Source organism: Sprattus sprattus (assembly GCF_963457725.1).
Source record: "Sprattus sprattus genome assembly, chromosome: 2".
Taxonomy (NCBI): Eukaryota; Metazoa; Chordata; class Actinopteri; order Clupeiformes; family Clupeidae; genus Sprattus; species Sprattus sprattus.
The window spans coordinates 62,182,917-62,198,837 of NC_137921.1; the positions used below are offsets into that span (position 1 = coordinate 62,182,917).

The 15,921-nt window shown below is 42.5% G+C and overlaps 1 protein-coding gene across 1 annotated transcript in view; it reads left to right on the top strand.

The window, feature by feature from the left end:
• The window catches only part of igf2r (insulin-like growth factor 2 receptor), a 32,433-nt gene that overhangs the window by 239 nt on the left and 16,273 nt on the right, over positions 1 to 15,921 (top strand). The window contains exons 2-23 of the mRNA XM_080857422.1: positions 1,876 to 1,994; positions 2,755 to 2,853; positions 5,026 to 5,158; positions 5,893 to 6,004; positions 6,673 to 6,778; positions 7,710 to 7,869; positions 8,224 to 8,401; positions 9,302 to 9,405; positions 9,611 to 9,775; positions 9,929 to 10,075; positions 10,231 to 10,377; positions 10,547 to 10,684; positions 10,883 to 11,039; positions 12,771 to 12,948; positions 13,118 to 13,233; positions 13,633 to 13,780; positions 13,946 to 14,119; positions 14,224 to 14,322; positions 14,446 to 14,547; positions 14,970 to 15,144; positions 15,332 to 15,505; positions 15,614 to 15,757. Coding sequence (XP_080713548.1) covers positions 1,956 to 1,994; positions 2,755 to 2,853; positions 5,026 to 5,158; positions 5,893 to 6,004; positions 6,673 to 6,778; positions 7,710 to 7,869; positions 8,224 to 8,401; positions 9,302 to 9,405; positions 9,611 to 9,775; positions 9,929 to 10,075; positions 10,231 to 10,377; positions 10,547 to 10,684; positions 10,883 to 11,039; positions 12,771 to 12,948; positions 13,118 to 13,233; positions 13,633 to 13,780; positions 13,946 to 14,119; positions 14,224 to 14,322; positions 14,446 to 14,547; positions 14,970 to 15,144; positions 15,332 to 15,505; positions 15,614 to 15,757 — 2,995 coding nt within the window. The 5' untranslated portion in view covers positions 1,876 to 1,955. The remainder of the gene's footprint in view (positions 1 to 1,875; positions 1,995 to 2,754; positions 2,854 to 5,025; positions 5,159 to 5,892; positions 6,005 to 6,672; positions 6,779 to 7,709; positions 7,870 to 8,223; positions 8,402 to 9,301; positions 9,406 to 9,610; positions 9,776 to 9,928; positions 10,076 to 10,230; positions 10,378 to 10,546; positions 10,685 to 10,882; positions 11,040 to 12,770; positions 12,949 to 13,117; positions 13,234 to 13,632; positions 13,781 to 13,945; positions 14,120 to 14,223; positions 14,323 to 14,445; positions 14,548 to 14,969; positions 15,145 to 15,331; positions 15,506 to 15,613; positions 15,758 to 15,921) is intronic.

Genomic DNA, 15,921 nt, shown 5'->3' on the forward strand with positions numbered 1-15,921 from the left:
AAAAATAGGGGATGTCATAAAACACTTACGTAATAACATCATAGTTTGATACAATGGGTATGAGTACTCCTAGACCAACATTTTTTTGTCAGACTTGTCCTATGTCGAGAGGTATCATAATCATCATATTGCTGAAAGGTGCCTTTGTGTTCTCAGTGTGAAGTGGCATTAAATCTCCAAGTATAAATCGACCCTACCATTGTTTAAGGCTTACCTGACGTGGACAGTTAACACAGTTGTAACTTGTTTTTGCTTATTTTTTGGGATCCACGTTATTGGATTTTTTTCATTTCACTGAAGAGAACATCAAGTCTCCTATACTAGAACAAACCTTTTATTCTAATTGTGATGGCCTGCTTGTTGTGGATACAGACAACACATTTCCCTTGATTATACCGTAAATGTAAACTTTGACAAATGTGGACATTCACTCATGAAACGTTACAAAATAATTTCAATTTAGTCTAAATGTAAATTATGTCACATTTCACATTACTGTTCAAATATAAATATAAATCTCACCCTACTTGAACAGGTTTGTATGCTGCTTCCCTGAGACTTTATCAGCCAAGTTTTTGTTGGTCAATATCGATGCCATGCCGATATTATTGTGCATGCCTAATTAGTTTAGCAGTATTAAGTACCTGACTGATCAAGGTCTTTACAACTCTATCTTCCATGAATAAGGCATTCAAATTATATATGGCTATACTATCAAACTGTAGCCATCATGCCGGTCAATGACTTCCCTCCCCCCAAAAATGTGAAGGATTTCTAGTACATGCTGGTATACAGTGTGATATTTGACAGCATGGTCATAAACATGGCCTTTGGCCCCTACAGAGGATCTGTTAAATGTCGGAACACTGTGCTTGGTGTTAGTCAGGTGACCACAGCTAAATTCAGCCCAATGAAAAATTATGGGAAGTTGGAAAACGTATGTGGGCTCTACTCATGCTGAGGACATATGTTTGTGTCCTGGTGTTGTGGTTAGAGAGGCTTAAGAAGACAGATAACTGTTTGGACACTTAATGACATTCATGTACAGTTTTCACAAATATTCTTTTGTTAAATGAATTGCTGGAGCATAGCTAACTGATCTAATAACATTCTAGTTGGAATGTTCCATACCATATCTATTCAGTACTTGCTGCTCAAATGAAAAGTAGTTTTTCAGCCCTAGCTAGCTTCCACATGATGTGTGAGACGGCTGTCATTTGTGGTTGTAGAAGGATATGCTAGTAATACAAGGTTGTTAGGTTTAACCCAGCACCTGGCCTCAAACCAGTCAACAGGCCAGAAACTAGGTCACTGCAAGCGACTGAATGTTTACTCATGTGAAATAACAATGCACAAACAACGGACATATTTGATCCCATAAAACCTGTTGTGGTTGTTGGATTGGTGATACGTGTCATGTAGGATGATGCACATAATGCTATGAACACTAATACAGGGATCTGGACACGAATGATTAAAACTCCTCCAGTATTGGTCTAATAACGGGGTCTTTCTGTACAGTTCAAAATTGAAAGGGGGAATTTTGTTGCCCTTTTCTGTGTTGTCCTTGCTTTCTTTTTCTAGATTAAGCCGTCTGGCTGTCTTGTTAGTTTTGAAGTTTTCTGGGGTCAAATTCTCAGGCTGTTTACTCCCTGGGGCATAAGTCTTAATGTTGGGACATTTTGTCAGGAAGGAAAAATATTACAACATTTTGACCTTTACTGTCTTAAAGCATATACTATACCAAAAGAGTAAACCAAACTGGAATGAAATATTTAGATGGATGGTGACAAGCTACGAAAGACCACAAAAGTTAATGTAGGCTGTGCCATGTCTATATGTGTACAGAACTTGTTTATTTGTTTTTCCTCACAGGCGATCTGAGTCTACGGGGAATATCGCCGACTGTGCTGGATTTCAATAGCACTCAGAGGTGTGAGGGGAGCAGCAATAACATGCAGACCAGCATCTCTTTCATTTGCGGGAAGACCATGGTAGGTCTTAAAAGGAGGGTCACAATGAAACTATGCAGATGAGCTATTTGGTGAATAGGAGAATGACACCCTGATATGTAAGACGGTTGAGTTAAAATTACCAGGGTTTAGGTAACGCTGAGTCACACTGTCGAGGGTCTTAAGCCAAGCATAGTTTCCATTCTTGTGGTGAAATGGTTTCTACAGGAAACTGATGACGCACAATGAATTAGGCGTCATGTACGGTGGTATAGTGCATTTAATACACAGAAAACAAAGCACAGCAACAGTTAAAACAGTTTTGCAACAATGATCTTGAGCAGATGCACACACAGTCCTGGTGCTATTTTCTGATAAGGAGAGTGGCAGAGTGGTGAAGTGTGGCACACGCACACATTTAAAAGATATCAGAACTTCTACAGCAGGCCCTGCAGCTGAGCAAACAGCTCTGTGTGTTTTGCCTATTTTGCCTGTAGTCTTAGCCTCAGAGTTAATCACTGATCATATGAAAGCTCCTTGAAAGGAGAAGAAGAAGCCTGGCTCCTTGGAGAGCATCATGGGTCATATCTCTTTCAGTTCCTCAGAAAGGGATGCTAATGATATTTCGTGTCATGTAGTGGTTCACATGTTATTGTTCACAAAATACTGTATGTAATATGAATGTCTATGGCCCGGTATGAGTCTTTATGTGAACCCATTCCCTCTGCTCAGTGATGTAATACATTAAAGAAGACATGTTTGTCTTCATCTGTTTTGCGGTTTTGTGCCTTTCTTACTGTAGGGAACTCCAGAATTGGTGACTGTGTCCGAGTGTGTTCATTACTTTGAATGGAGAACATACGTTGCTTGTAAAAAGGATAAGTTCAAGCCCCACAAAGAGGTGAGTTGAAGTGATGGTCTGAATTTTGAACTAAATGTTCCAGGCAAAATTATTTTTCTGCTGGCTACCAAGCTGCTGTGGCACACAGTATATTCTGCTGCCTTGACTATGTGGGGTTTTATATAGAACTGAAGAGTTATTTCTGTAGTGAATCAATATAGTCAGAAATGTTAGTGGTTAAGCCTATTGCTAATGAGATGTTTTTAGATGTATGTGAAAGAAGTTCTAAAATGTCCATCATATTGAAGATTGTATACCTGTTCACTAAACTAAGCAACCAAAAAACAAACAAATGCATGGCTTACTAATGACAAGCCAAGGTAGTGTTAAGTCCAGGTATGCTTAGATGTACAGTATTGTGCCCTGGTTTAAGAGCATGAATGACTGGTGAAACGAGTTGCACCACTAAGCAGTATCCTTGCTGAGCAATAGCATTGAGAAGATGGCCATATTGTTATGGGTTCTGGACAGGGTTTCGCCAGGAGCTTTTGCAAAAAGTATAACTAGTGCTTTTTCTCTTGTTCAAATCCGTTCGAGCCTCTAAAAAAAAAGAATGATAGTTTTGGTCACTCTCATGACAAGCTGTTTTGTAGAGATCAATACAGCCTATCTCAGAATTTATTTAGGCCTAGCATTTAGCCTAACATGTAAAACATTCATAGCATGTGATGGACTGCACATTCAATTACATTTTCTAATATTCTTAATGGAACACAGTTGCAACTAAGGACTGAAACTAAAAAGTATATCTTTGTCTGAATGTAAAAATTTTGAACAGCCATTCTGGCACTCTGCGGTGTGACTTGTTGGAGCAGGAGAGGTCAGGTCCAGTTTCTATGGAAATGAAACTTTTGAGGTTTTGTTTGTTTCACTTTATTGCACTTTAACTGCTGTGCACTGATGGTTTGTGATTGGTGCTTACAAATGTTCCCTATTTAGCATGCTTTCACTGCAGGTGCTGGCATTGCACACATGATCAAATAGAATAGATAGAATTGTCCATTATCAAGGCCTCCCAAACAGCTGGCTCTCACCACAGTAAAATGCCAGCCCGATTAAGCCTTCAGGGGATCGGCTGGGTGATGGCGATAGAGAGTGTGACTAATCTCATATGCTCCCTGGTGAGCCACATGTTCTATTCCAATCATCTTGCTATTACTCACTGTTTCCCAATGGTCTGAAATATTGTTGTGGTGCTTACCGGTGAAAAGGGCCGGGATTACCAGGCGGCACTAAATGGTCAACATATGTGTGACCTTTAACACATTATTTTTGATTAATTTATTATTTCTATTCATTTCACATAATATATTTCACAGGTCCATTCTTCCAACCCTCTCCTCCATACACCCACATAGGAATAGTAAACAAATTAAAATAATACAAAATGGAATTAAACGCTCTTTGGTGTGTACCAAAGAGTACTTCATATTTAATTTTTTTTAAAGAAGACTCCAAGACCTGTGCATATGGGAATGCCTCTGGTGCCAGTCCAGGCATGGATGTTCAGAGACATGCAGCCAGGTGCTCCCCTGTCAGCCTGTTTCTCAGGCCAGCTTTGACCTGATATACTGATGGAAAAACTTGACTTTAAACTCACCGTACAGAACTTACAAAACAGAATGAAAGTTCAATTTCAGTTAGCCTGTTCATTGTTTCACTGGCCAGCAGCTGAAGGATCCATGCTTGCATCTTGTCTTTCAGAGATTAGCCAAGGCAGGGCAAAAGAGCATACGGTGTCTGAAACATTTCAACAATTCAGTCTATTTCTCGCTAAATGCTAACGTTGGCTGAATTACCTGCAGAGTCTCTACAGAGCAGATGCGATTGTCAGTAAACTCTTCTCACAATAGCAGATTCGTAATCAATCATGGTTGGTGACACTCTCTGTGATGGATATACAAATGAAAATGCTAAAATAAAGTCTATTAAATTGAGAAATTGAAATGATCGACTGCAGTTTTTTTAATATACGTATTTGTGCGTTCAGAATACTGACTTAGTCATTTGTAAACATTACTATATGAAGACTTGCATTGATTCCATTCGCATGGTAAACTTTGAAGATCCTTTTTGCTAAGCCTTTCTCTGTGACTCATTGATGTGCTGTGTCACAAAATAAAAGGAGGTAACTTGAGATGGACCACTTCTGCTTGTTCTGTCTTTCTCAAGGTGCCCTGCTATGCATTTGACCCCAATGGGAAGAAGCACGACCTTAATCCCCTCATTAAGATCACTGACGGATACCTGGTTGATGACTCGGATGATGAAGTAGACTTCTACATTAATATTTGCCGCAGTTTGAGTGAGTTTCTTTTTCCTATCATTATCTTATGTGCTCAGTCAATAATAGCTGTGTTAGTATTCTCATGAGAAAAAGGGTTTACATTAATATTTGCCGCAGTTTGAGTGAGTTTCTTTTTCCTATCATTATTTTATGTGCTCAGTCAATAATAGCTGTGTTAGTATTCTCATGAGAAAAAGGGTTCTGCCCTTTAATGTATCCTAAGTAGTGTTATGTGTGGTTTGTGTCTACTATTTCCTGGTAGGCCAAATTAAGTTGAAGGCAGAAAGCTCACCGTACTTGTGTCCTTTATTGACCCATCCACATTTTTATCTATGAAGTTTTCCCGGGTCTGATGAGTATTGCAAGGTCGTCGGTCTTGTAATTTGGCTGAACTGAAATAAACCCATCAGTTTGTGAGGCAGAGCTCAGAGTCGAAGCAGTGATTCAGACATTGAAAGCACACTTATGGTCCTGTCAAGTTAATGATGATATTAGGAAGGAAGGTCTGTGGCCATAACCTTGGTGCTGGATTTAGGTGCCATCCACTACAGATGTCAGAATCAGAAAAAAATGTGTTTGCCAAGCAGGTTTACACCTACCAGGAATGATGTGCTCTACCAGAGTCTGAGGAAGTCTCATCGAGTCCCTTGAGACTACTATTTATGTATCTATGTTAAGCTTTTATTTTTCTGTATGCCTCACTCAAGATAATGTTCACTCCCATTTTGCGTGTGTATTTATCCTTTCTCCAGACGGTCCTCAGTCAGCGTGTCCAGAGGGCTCAGCTGCCTGTTTGACCACCAAAGGAGAGTCCTATAACATGGGCTTCCCCTCCAGCCAGCTGGTGCTTGAGTCCGATGACAGGTACCAACACTGCTGTAGCTGTTTCCTTGTATGAGCACGCATGCGCTTGAGGCAGCATTTCAAGCAACAAACGCAAGTACGGTGTTGTGTTTACTGCTGCTGAATGCTTTGCCCTTCACTATATGACATAGTTTTTTCACCAAAGTGCAGAATCCTCACTCATTTTGACATTAATCTAAGTTATATACAAGTAATAAGGATGCCGTATAAGATATCAATCAATAGTTTTCTAGCGTAACAATTCATTTGTGTCGTAATATGTACGGGTTAACAGGAAATATGGTTTACAGTATGTGTATAAATAAATTTCGACATGCATACATAATATGGAACGTTTTAACCATGATCCGCACAGTATATAAATCGCATTACAGTATTTGACCACACCTGTGTATTAAATCAATGGATAAACTGCGACTAAGGCAGGATGTTTCAGACTCTTAAAAAAAATGCAATGAATACATGTCCAGGGGTGTATGCATGTTCACCTAAGTCATATACTACATATATTATGTCCACTTAGTGGGGTTATGTTTGGCTCACTGTAAGAAATTATATTAACATTTCTTTATTTGTGCAATGGTTTTACGCTTTTTTGTTCTTCATAGTTGGAAGGTCTGTTGAGCCGTCTATATCTCAATTTGTCCGTTTAACTGTGTTGCCTTCAGATTAAAGCTGAGATATGAAGGCGCCACTGACAACATCCCAGCCTTCTGTAACAAGCACACGCCTGCTGTCACCATCACGTTCATCTGTCCATCACAAAGGCAGTCGGTAAGATCAGTGCTTCCTTCTCCTTATCTCCCTTCTCTTTATCTCTGGCCGCTGTACAAGCCCTGGGCACAGGAAACAAAAGAGCAGCACTGTCATCATTGTACATCAAAATACAGAGAAAAGAAAAACAGATGGTAAACAATGTGCAATCAAGTTGCATTATTTTATTCTGTATCTATCCATCTGGTTATCAATTGGTTTATTCCCATGGCTGTAAACAGCAATGAGGACACTGAGGTCGAACAGAATGTAATGCTCTCTAAAATACATGTTTTCCTGTTTTTCTTACCCCTGAAATACATGTTTTCCTGTTTTTCTTACCCCAGTGCATGGTTGAGTCATTTAACTGGGTTATTACTTCCTAGTTCCCCTGAGTATGTAAAAAAAGACTATTTTTCAAAATGTTCTTGCGGGAGAGCACAGCCTATATTTGTGGCAGATTTTCTTTGTCAACGCAATGATCTCTGGACCTCTGTATTTCAGTCACAGTCTCCATTTACTTCTTGTTATAAAACAATTGGGTTCTATCGCGTTATTTAGCTGTTTCTGATTGGACGAGAGACGTTCCATGCCATGGATTATCCAAGAACAACCCAACGGGGACTTTTCACAGCTAATAATAAATCACTCAGCGATGAAATATTCTATAGCACATTGATGATGACCGTTAATTCAAAATTCTTATAATTCCAAACCAAGACGTTGACAATGGAACTATTTTTTGTTGCGGAGAAACAATGGCGAAATAAACCATTTTTAATCAATAACTTCGTGTTGAAATGTTAATTTGTTGACTGCAGAATTGTTTTATAAAAGCACCCCTGTGGGATTATCCCTTACCTACCCCACTCCCACTCGTGCTATATTGCTTAAATGATTTTCACCGTTTTTTTCCCCTTTTTCATTTGATTGGCACTGCTTGCTCTCTCAGGGCAACCTTCCGAGGATGACGGCCAAATCCAACTGCCGCTATGAGATTGACTGGGTGACTGAGTATGCCTGCCACAGGGACTACCTGGAGAGCCACTCATGCAAACTGACCAGTGAACAGCACGACATCAACATCGACCTCACCCACCTCACCCGTGGCAGTGAGTCCCCCTGACCACCAGTCAGCTTCATTAATTAACCAACCACCACCATGCCAGCAAAGTTTACAAATCTGTCCCCAGAATGAGACCCCATTAGAGTTCAGATTAGCAGGTTCCAGTGACATGGTGTTGTAACCCAAATGTAGGATTGATGATGGTGACAGGTGAGGAGTAGCAATATGTGATTGCTAAAGGATTTGAAGATACTTTGTCTACTGAATTTAACAATGTCTTCTGACAGAGTCCTTGCCTATCCAAGGATTACTCATCCAGGTGTGCAGTTCCTCATGTGATGCAGTGATAGGTTAGGAGTACGGTGCTGAGCTTCCCATTCACATGTCCTCTTTCCTGCAGAGGGGGATAATCCCTACCACACTGTGAGCGGAGACGGCTACATCTACTACCTAAACGTGTGTGGGGAGATCAGTGCTGAGGTCTGTGGGGACTCCACAGGGTTTGTGTCTGCGTGCCAGGTGAAGAAGGATGCATCCATGAAGAAGATCGCAGGGAGATACAGAAACCAAACCCTAAGGTGGGCATCTCGCTCCTTTCATGTTGTTCCAGTTCAGGTACTAACAGAAGCCTTAAAGCAGCACAACGGATCAATAGCTATTCGCTAAAGGTATGCTAGCAGATAAAACTAACGAAATCTCTTGAATGTGCTGACTTTGACATTATGACCAACTAGTTACTTAACGATTGTCCTTACACAGTCAAGCATCAAGCAAATGCAACACAAGACCAAGCAAGACGGCAAATAAGCTACTTACTAGATCGGCAGAAAGTAAACAAGTCAGGGCGGCGGGCGGCGGGCTGCGGCAGGCAAAACTACAGAACGCAGTTATATGCCTATGGACCCTGGCAATGGCACGGAGGCAATTCTCTGTATTAAAAGTCGTTGTAGCGCCCCAATTTTTTTTAAGCTGTTATTTTAAGGTTAAACTGCTTATCCTAACCCTAATCCTGAAGTATAATTGTTGCATAATGGGGCTTTAACTTCAGTCTGTGGATGACTAGACTCACTGGAAGCTCTGGGTTTCCTACTTTTCCTAAGTCATTATCTACCTCCATATTTACTCTAGCATGTAAAAAATGGCTTGTTCAACCTCTCTGTATCTGATCATTGCATTTCCCAAGTCATCACTACATTAGGCATGGATGATGCTGCTGTCCACTGTAGTTTCTTAGCACTGAGTAAGGTACCTTTTGTAATTAATTTCGGAAGTGTTTGTGTGTGTGTGTGTGTGTGTGTGTGTGTGTGTGTGTGTGTGTGTGTGTGTGTGTGTGTGTGTGTGTGTGTGTGTGTGTGTGTGTGTGTGTGTGTGTGTGTGTGTGTGTGTGTGTGTGTGTGTGTGTGTGTGTGTGTGTGTGTGTGTGCGTTTGCATGTATGTGTGTGCGCGTCTCTGTGTGTGTGTGTGTGATGCACTGTAGATACTCGGATGGCGACCTCACGTTAACCTACCCAGGAGGGTCCAGGTGTAGCTCTGGCTTTCAGAGAATGACCATCATAAACTTTGAGTGCAACGAAACTGCCGGTGAGTTAAAGAGGAGACACCATTGGTTTGTGTTGTGTGTGTGTGTGTGCATGTGCACGCCTGTGTGTGCCCAGTGTGAAAGTGTTTCTTTCTACCATAGATTTCCTTTGCTAAATGCTAATATGTGAACTGCTTTCAGACAGAGAGCTTTTTTTGTGTATTTAGTCAGAATACATGGGTTAATGACATTGTTGCCCCTATGTAGAAGACGATGGCAAGGGCGCCCCGGTGTTTACTGGAGAGGCCGACTGCACATATTTCTTTGAGTGGCACACGGCTTATGCCTGTGTCAAGGAGAAAGAAGACCTTTTCTGCCGCGTGACAGCGGGCAAGAAGCGCTTTGACCTCTCCACCCTGACACGATTTCCTGGTAAGACCCAGACTTTTAGGAAGGACGAGAATGTTGTGTTTATTTTTTTTTATAATGCCCTGTGTCATTGACATTGTGTCAGTGCATAGGCTAGTTGAAGAATAGATTGCTTGGTTGCTCTGTCAGGTTTGTTAACGATGAGTGTCTTTATAGAGTCGGACTCTCTTCAGAACTGGGAGGCAGTAGATGTCAGTGCTACCGAGTCTGACAGGAAGCGCCTTTACCTCAACGTGTGTCACAAAGTCATCCAGCAGGGGGACACAACAGGCTGCCCAGAGGACGCTGCGGTCTGTGCCGTCGGTGAGTGCCCTAACATTGTAGACTCGCCTTGTGAGAGTCAATCAGACCCGAACACTTTGTCCGCAGTGGAATCACTCTGATGGAAGTCCTCATTTTTGTGCAATAAAAACCTATTTCCCACCCAAAACTGTCTCTGTGTGACGTGTCTTTCTCAGACAAGGACAAGAAACACATCAGTCTGGGCAGCTTCCTGTCTACGCCTCAGATGGATGGCGACAGGATTCGGCTCATCTACACCGAGGGAGATACCTGCAGGCCGAACGTCAAGATCAGGACCATCATCTCCCTGAAATGCAAGCCAGGTTCAAGTTCATTTCAAATTCACAGAATCATTTTATTTAAGATTTATTGTCATTCATTTAAAGATGTGTGAGCAATGATTTTATAAAACTGAAATCATGTTTTAGCAGTACCTGCTATTAAAAGTTATGATATACATTTGATCTTTGTTATGCTGTTGTGTGTACACAGGAGATTTGGAGAGTGCCCCAGTTGTGCTCAGTGTGTCCAGTGATGAGTGTATTTACGAGCTGGAGTGGTACACGGCTGCAGCCTGCGTCCTCTCCAAAACTGAGGGAGATGACTGCAAGGTGTCCAACCCACAAGCAGGTCGGTGACAGTACCTCCAACCCGCTTTGTCACACTTCTCTGCAGCTCTTGCCATGTGAAGTAAAAACCAGTTGTGAAAAAGTTTTTGAATAACTCAGGATATCTCAGTAAAAGTTGAAAGGTTTTGACAACGATTGGCCATTACAACTGGTTAGCTTCCCTTCACGTTCTTGTTCCCTTTCTCCTCCTCTCTCTTAGGCTTCTCCTTCGATTTATCTCCTTTGCGCAAGGCCAAAGAGGAAGGCTACACCCTGACTGGGGAGAAGTATAATTACCTCATTAACGTATGTGAGGGAGTCTCTGCTGAGGCTGCTGAGTGTCCTGCCAAGTCAGGGGCCTGTCAAGTGGAAAAAAGGTAAAGACTGTCACTTTTAAATGACACTTGATCCCATTTTCTTGAAGTTGTTGATTCTGCCTAAATGCTATGGTGCAATGTCTGCACAGATCTAATGGAGGTCACCAGCACTCATTAACAACACTAACTAAATTGAGATGGCCGTTCTGAGCCATCAGTGAAGTCTTCTAGGAACTTTGAAGTAGCCAGTTCCCAGTAGGGCTTGTAGAACCTGATAATGTAATAATTTCCCGATAATGTAATAACTCCCGATAATGTAATACAAATTCCTTCATAAGTCCCTAAAACATGTAATAAAACCTGATAATGTAATGTAATGGGGAAAGGGATATTCAGTGGTAATCAACTTATAGAGAAAAAATAAGAACATATTGGTATGTTATAGACCGGCAGCTCGTGTTGTGCCAGACCCTTGTACAGCTTCTTGCTGTACAGGTTTGGCTTGCGAGGCTAAAGGCCTATACCATTGGGATCAAAATATGAGCAAAACAATAGTGGGTGGTTGTCTACACAGCATCACTACTTGGTCTGAATAACTGGTGTCCCAACATTTCAGCACTGACCAAAGTTTTTACAATATCAGGAATTTATTACATTATCAGGTTCTGCAAAATTGAGGCTAACCTGATAATGTAATAACTTCCAATTAATGTAACATTTTATTACATTATTGGGATATTATTACATTATCAGGTTTTATTACATCTTTTAGGGACTTATGAGGGATTTTTTATTACATTATCAGGGTTATTACGTTATCAGGAAATTATTACATTATCAGGTTCTACAGGGCTGTCAAAATTGCTCAAAAATTACGTTCGAATATTCCATTAAAAAAAACACATATATTCGAACATATTCAAATATTTGGTTGCGCATTAGGCACGTCAATAACAGGACAATAATTAATACAGCGAGACATAACTAATTGTGTAGGTTATTTATTTAAGTTAAAACATATTTAACAACATATTACCTACACAAAAATAAGTAAACTAACTAATGGCCAAGACCTCAGACCTTGGCCTCTTGCTCGCACACACACACACACTCTTTCTTTCTTTCTCTCTCTCGCTCTCCCTCTCTCTCCTGCATCGTCCTTTCCCATCCACCACACTGATCGACCTCATGTCCTTGCATATGAACGAAATACATTTTTGCGTGCAGGCCTCCTGTCGTGCACAGACAACGAACTTAACAAAATATGTATCCAGACGTGGCTGTTTCGCTGAAGTTCAACCTATTATGCCATGTTCACTTGGGTGCACATTTTGGAGATGTAGCCTCAAGTTGCTAGTTGTTGAATGCTAAGCTAACTCTAAATTACATAGTTTAAACACTACTTTAGCTGTAGGCTCAACAAGTTTACCATCAACTGACCAAAATCAGAAATATTTCCAGACATCACTCTTTAGACTAGTTTTGGGGGTTACAATATCTTTCTCTGCTGCGGTCAAGCTGGGTTCTGCACTTTCTGGCATCTTCCAGGCAGGCAAGTTAACTGTCAGCAGTTACGCTGTGCCAGATTTTTTACATTCGAATATTAATTTTCACATTCGAAATTCTGTTTTTTAAAAACTATTCGAATTTAGAATATTCATTGACAGCCCTAGTTCCCGTGTGTGTGTGTGTGTGTGTGTGTGTGTGTGTGTGTGTGTGTGTGTGTGTGTGTGTGTGTGGTAAGTAGATTACTTGTAATCGTGTTCTCATGCCTCTGATGTTTGTTAACAGCGGAAAAAATAGCTGGAGCCTGGGTGAGTTCAATGCCAAGTTGTCCTACTACGATGGCATGATCCAGCTCATGTACAAGAACGGCTCATCCTACAACAACCCGCAACACACTCGCCGCTCCACAGTCATCTCCTTCCTCTGTGATCGCGAGGCAGGCATGGGCAAACCAGAGTTTCAGGTGCACCCTCCTACACATTCACTCACCTCCTTTCAAAAACCATTCCATGATCAGTTTAGGGTTAAAGGATCTTGCCCCGTATCTCGAAATATATTAAGAACCAATTGCTGGCAGGTTAGTTGTTTCTGTGTGCAGCTTTCTCATGGTCAGCATGTTGTGACCTCAACAGGCAGAGGACGAGTTCACCTACAACTTCCGGTGGGACACCTCCCTGGCGTGCCCAGAGAGGCCCCAGGAGTGTTTGGTGACCGACAACATTACTTTGAAACAGTATGACCTGTCTAGGTAAGCCTCTCCACCACTGCTCTTTACTGACAAAAGTTCAGATTGGGAAGGGAAACGAAGTTTTGTGAAATCCGCTTGTTATGGTTGTCGGTGCAGAGAGGGCTTGATCATTACTCTCACATTGTGACCTTAACGTGTGCTGCTGAATAGTTGAGTGTTTGCTGAGCACCCCATAAATCACGCTCGAGTGCATTTATTGGAATTTAGCTGAGCTAAGCAAGCTTCTGAAAATAATGTGCTTCTCACTGTATATATTGAATTACAGTTCCTATAACTCAACACACTTAAAATCTTTACATTTTTTTTAATAGGATTATTTTGTTTGCTGTAGCGCAGAGCCTGCTGCAGAGTTCTCTGTAGTTTGACCTCTGACCCCCGGCTTGTTCTCCTTTCCCACAGTCTATCCAAGTCTGGCAGGAATTGGGAGGCCATGGACTTGTCTCAGGTCACGAACCGCAGGAAGTACTACATCAATGTGTGCCGACCCCTACAAGCTGTGCCTGGCTGTGACCGCGACGCCTCTGTCTGTGAGATGACCTACCAGACGGTGAGTCAGCCTCCTCCCCGCCAGCCTAGAAAACCTTATTAGAGGGGTTTATAGAACTTAAATGGTTCTCTATGTACTTAGCGTTTGTACAACATCTCTGCCATTGCTCGTAGCACTTTAGATTTTTTTTTTTAGATTTTTCTATTTTTGTTCTTTACCATTTAGGCTGGAGCTGAGAAAGTATCTATCAGTAATATGGGTGTAGCGAAGAAAGGACCGATCATCCAAGAGACAGACCACCTTCTTTTGGAGTACACGGATGGGTCTGTGTGCGAATCAGACGGCGTGAAAACCACATACACCACCCGCATCCACCTAGCCTGCGCTAAGAGAGCTCTGGTGAGGAGAGACACACACACACTGAAATGGGCACGGTACAGAATGGTTTGGTTTGGTATTGCTGGGGCCTGACCGATTGGTTTCTCCTTTTTGTTTCGTTGCAGTCCTCAGGCCCCCGCTTCCTCTTCAACCAGAACTGCACCGCCAACTTCATCTGGTTCACCAAAGCAGCCTGTGCCATTGAGAATGCCAAAGACAGCCAGGTGATTCACCGTTTCCCCCCAGCCCAAATGTCACTGCTTTGCTGTCTTGTCCTGTAGTTTGTCTTCTCAGACGGTCTGTGCCACTGTGCTATGCTCACATCCTCTCTGTTCTGTGCCTGGCAGTCCTGCACCATAACAGACCCCAGCACAGGCTTCGAATACGACCTGAATCCCCTGGCCAGTACAACTGGATACAAAGCAGAATTCAAGGACAGACATTTCTTGGTAAGACAGATATTGTCTTGTTCTCAGTGTCTTTATGTTACAGCTACGTCTCTGTCTATATTTGCCTTCTCCCCCGTGAAATAATTGCAAGTGTCTGTGTGTGTCTGTGTGTGTCTGTGTGTGTCTGTGTGTGTCTGTGTGTGTCTGTGTGTGTCTGTGTGTGTCTGTGTGTGTCTGTGTGTGTGTCTGTGTGTGTGTCTGTGTGTGTCTGTGTGTGTCTGTGTGTGTGTCTGTGTGTGTGTGTGTGTCTGTGTGTGTCTGTGTGTGTCTGTGTGTGTGTGTGTCTGTGTGCGTGTGTGTCTGTGTCTGTCTGTCTGTGTGTCTCTGTGTGTGTGTCTGTGTGTGTCTGTGTGTGTGTGTGTGTGTGTGTGTGTGTGTGTGTGTGTGTCTGTGTGTGTGTGTGTGTGTGTGTGTGTCCTCAGCTGAATATCTGTGGTGCGGCCCATGACTGTGGGATTGAAGGAGGCGTGGCAGCTGCTGGTTGTGAGCTGGAGGCGGGGAAGGCAGTGGGACCAGTGGGCGTGGAGAGGTCGCTGGAGTTCTCCACGGAGGGCCAGCTCAAACTCACCTACAAAGGAGACCGGGATGTAGACACAGGTGAGCTAAGCAGAGGGCTTTGGTCAGCATGGCAGTACATCGTTTTTTAGATAGTGTTTTTTAAAAGCCGGCACTTTCAGCAACTCAAAACTCTGACATAGCTCTGATACTTCAGCGTTGCTCGGCCCCTGCTCTGAAGTAAATCAGTATGTCCTTTTTGTATCCCTGCTACTCCTCTGTCCCACAGGCATTAGGAATACCTTCACCATTAGTTTTGTGTGTGACACGGATTCTAACGGCTCCCTGAAGTTCGTGAAGGCTGAGATGGGCACAGGTGCTCATGAGGTGATCCATGACGTGTTCTTTGAGTTTGCCACCCCTCTGGCCTGCGTGCCCGCCACCGTGGACTGCCAGGTCATTGGTGAGATCTCCAAACTTGCCTGTTCCTTTTTTTCACTCAGATGACCGGTGTGCTCATGGCGAGACACAGTTCTCCTCTCTGAGCGCACTCTTTTTGATTTCTCCCTAGATTCCCATGGAAACGAGTATGACCTGAGTGACCTGAGCAGGGATGACGACGCCTACAGGCCCATCGACACCTCCGAACAGGCCAAATCACAGAAGTTCTTCCTCAATGTCTGCAAACCTCTCCCTCATGTTAAAGACTGCCCTGGTGAGAAGGACCTTAACCCAGGCCATACCACTAGATAGGTCAGGCCATACCACTAGATAGGTCAGGCCATACCACTAGATAGGTCAGGCCATACCACTAGTTTGCTTGCTGACTGTTTGCGGCAAGTACATTTATATCAATTTCTAACAAGGTGCAGTTCTTTC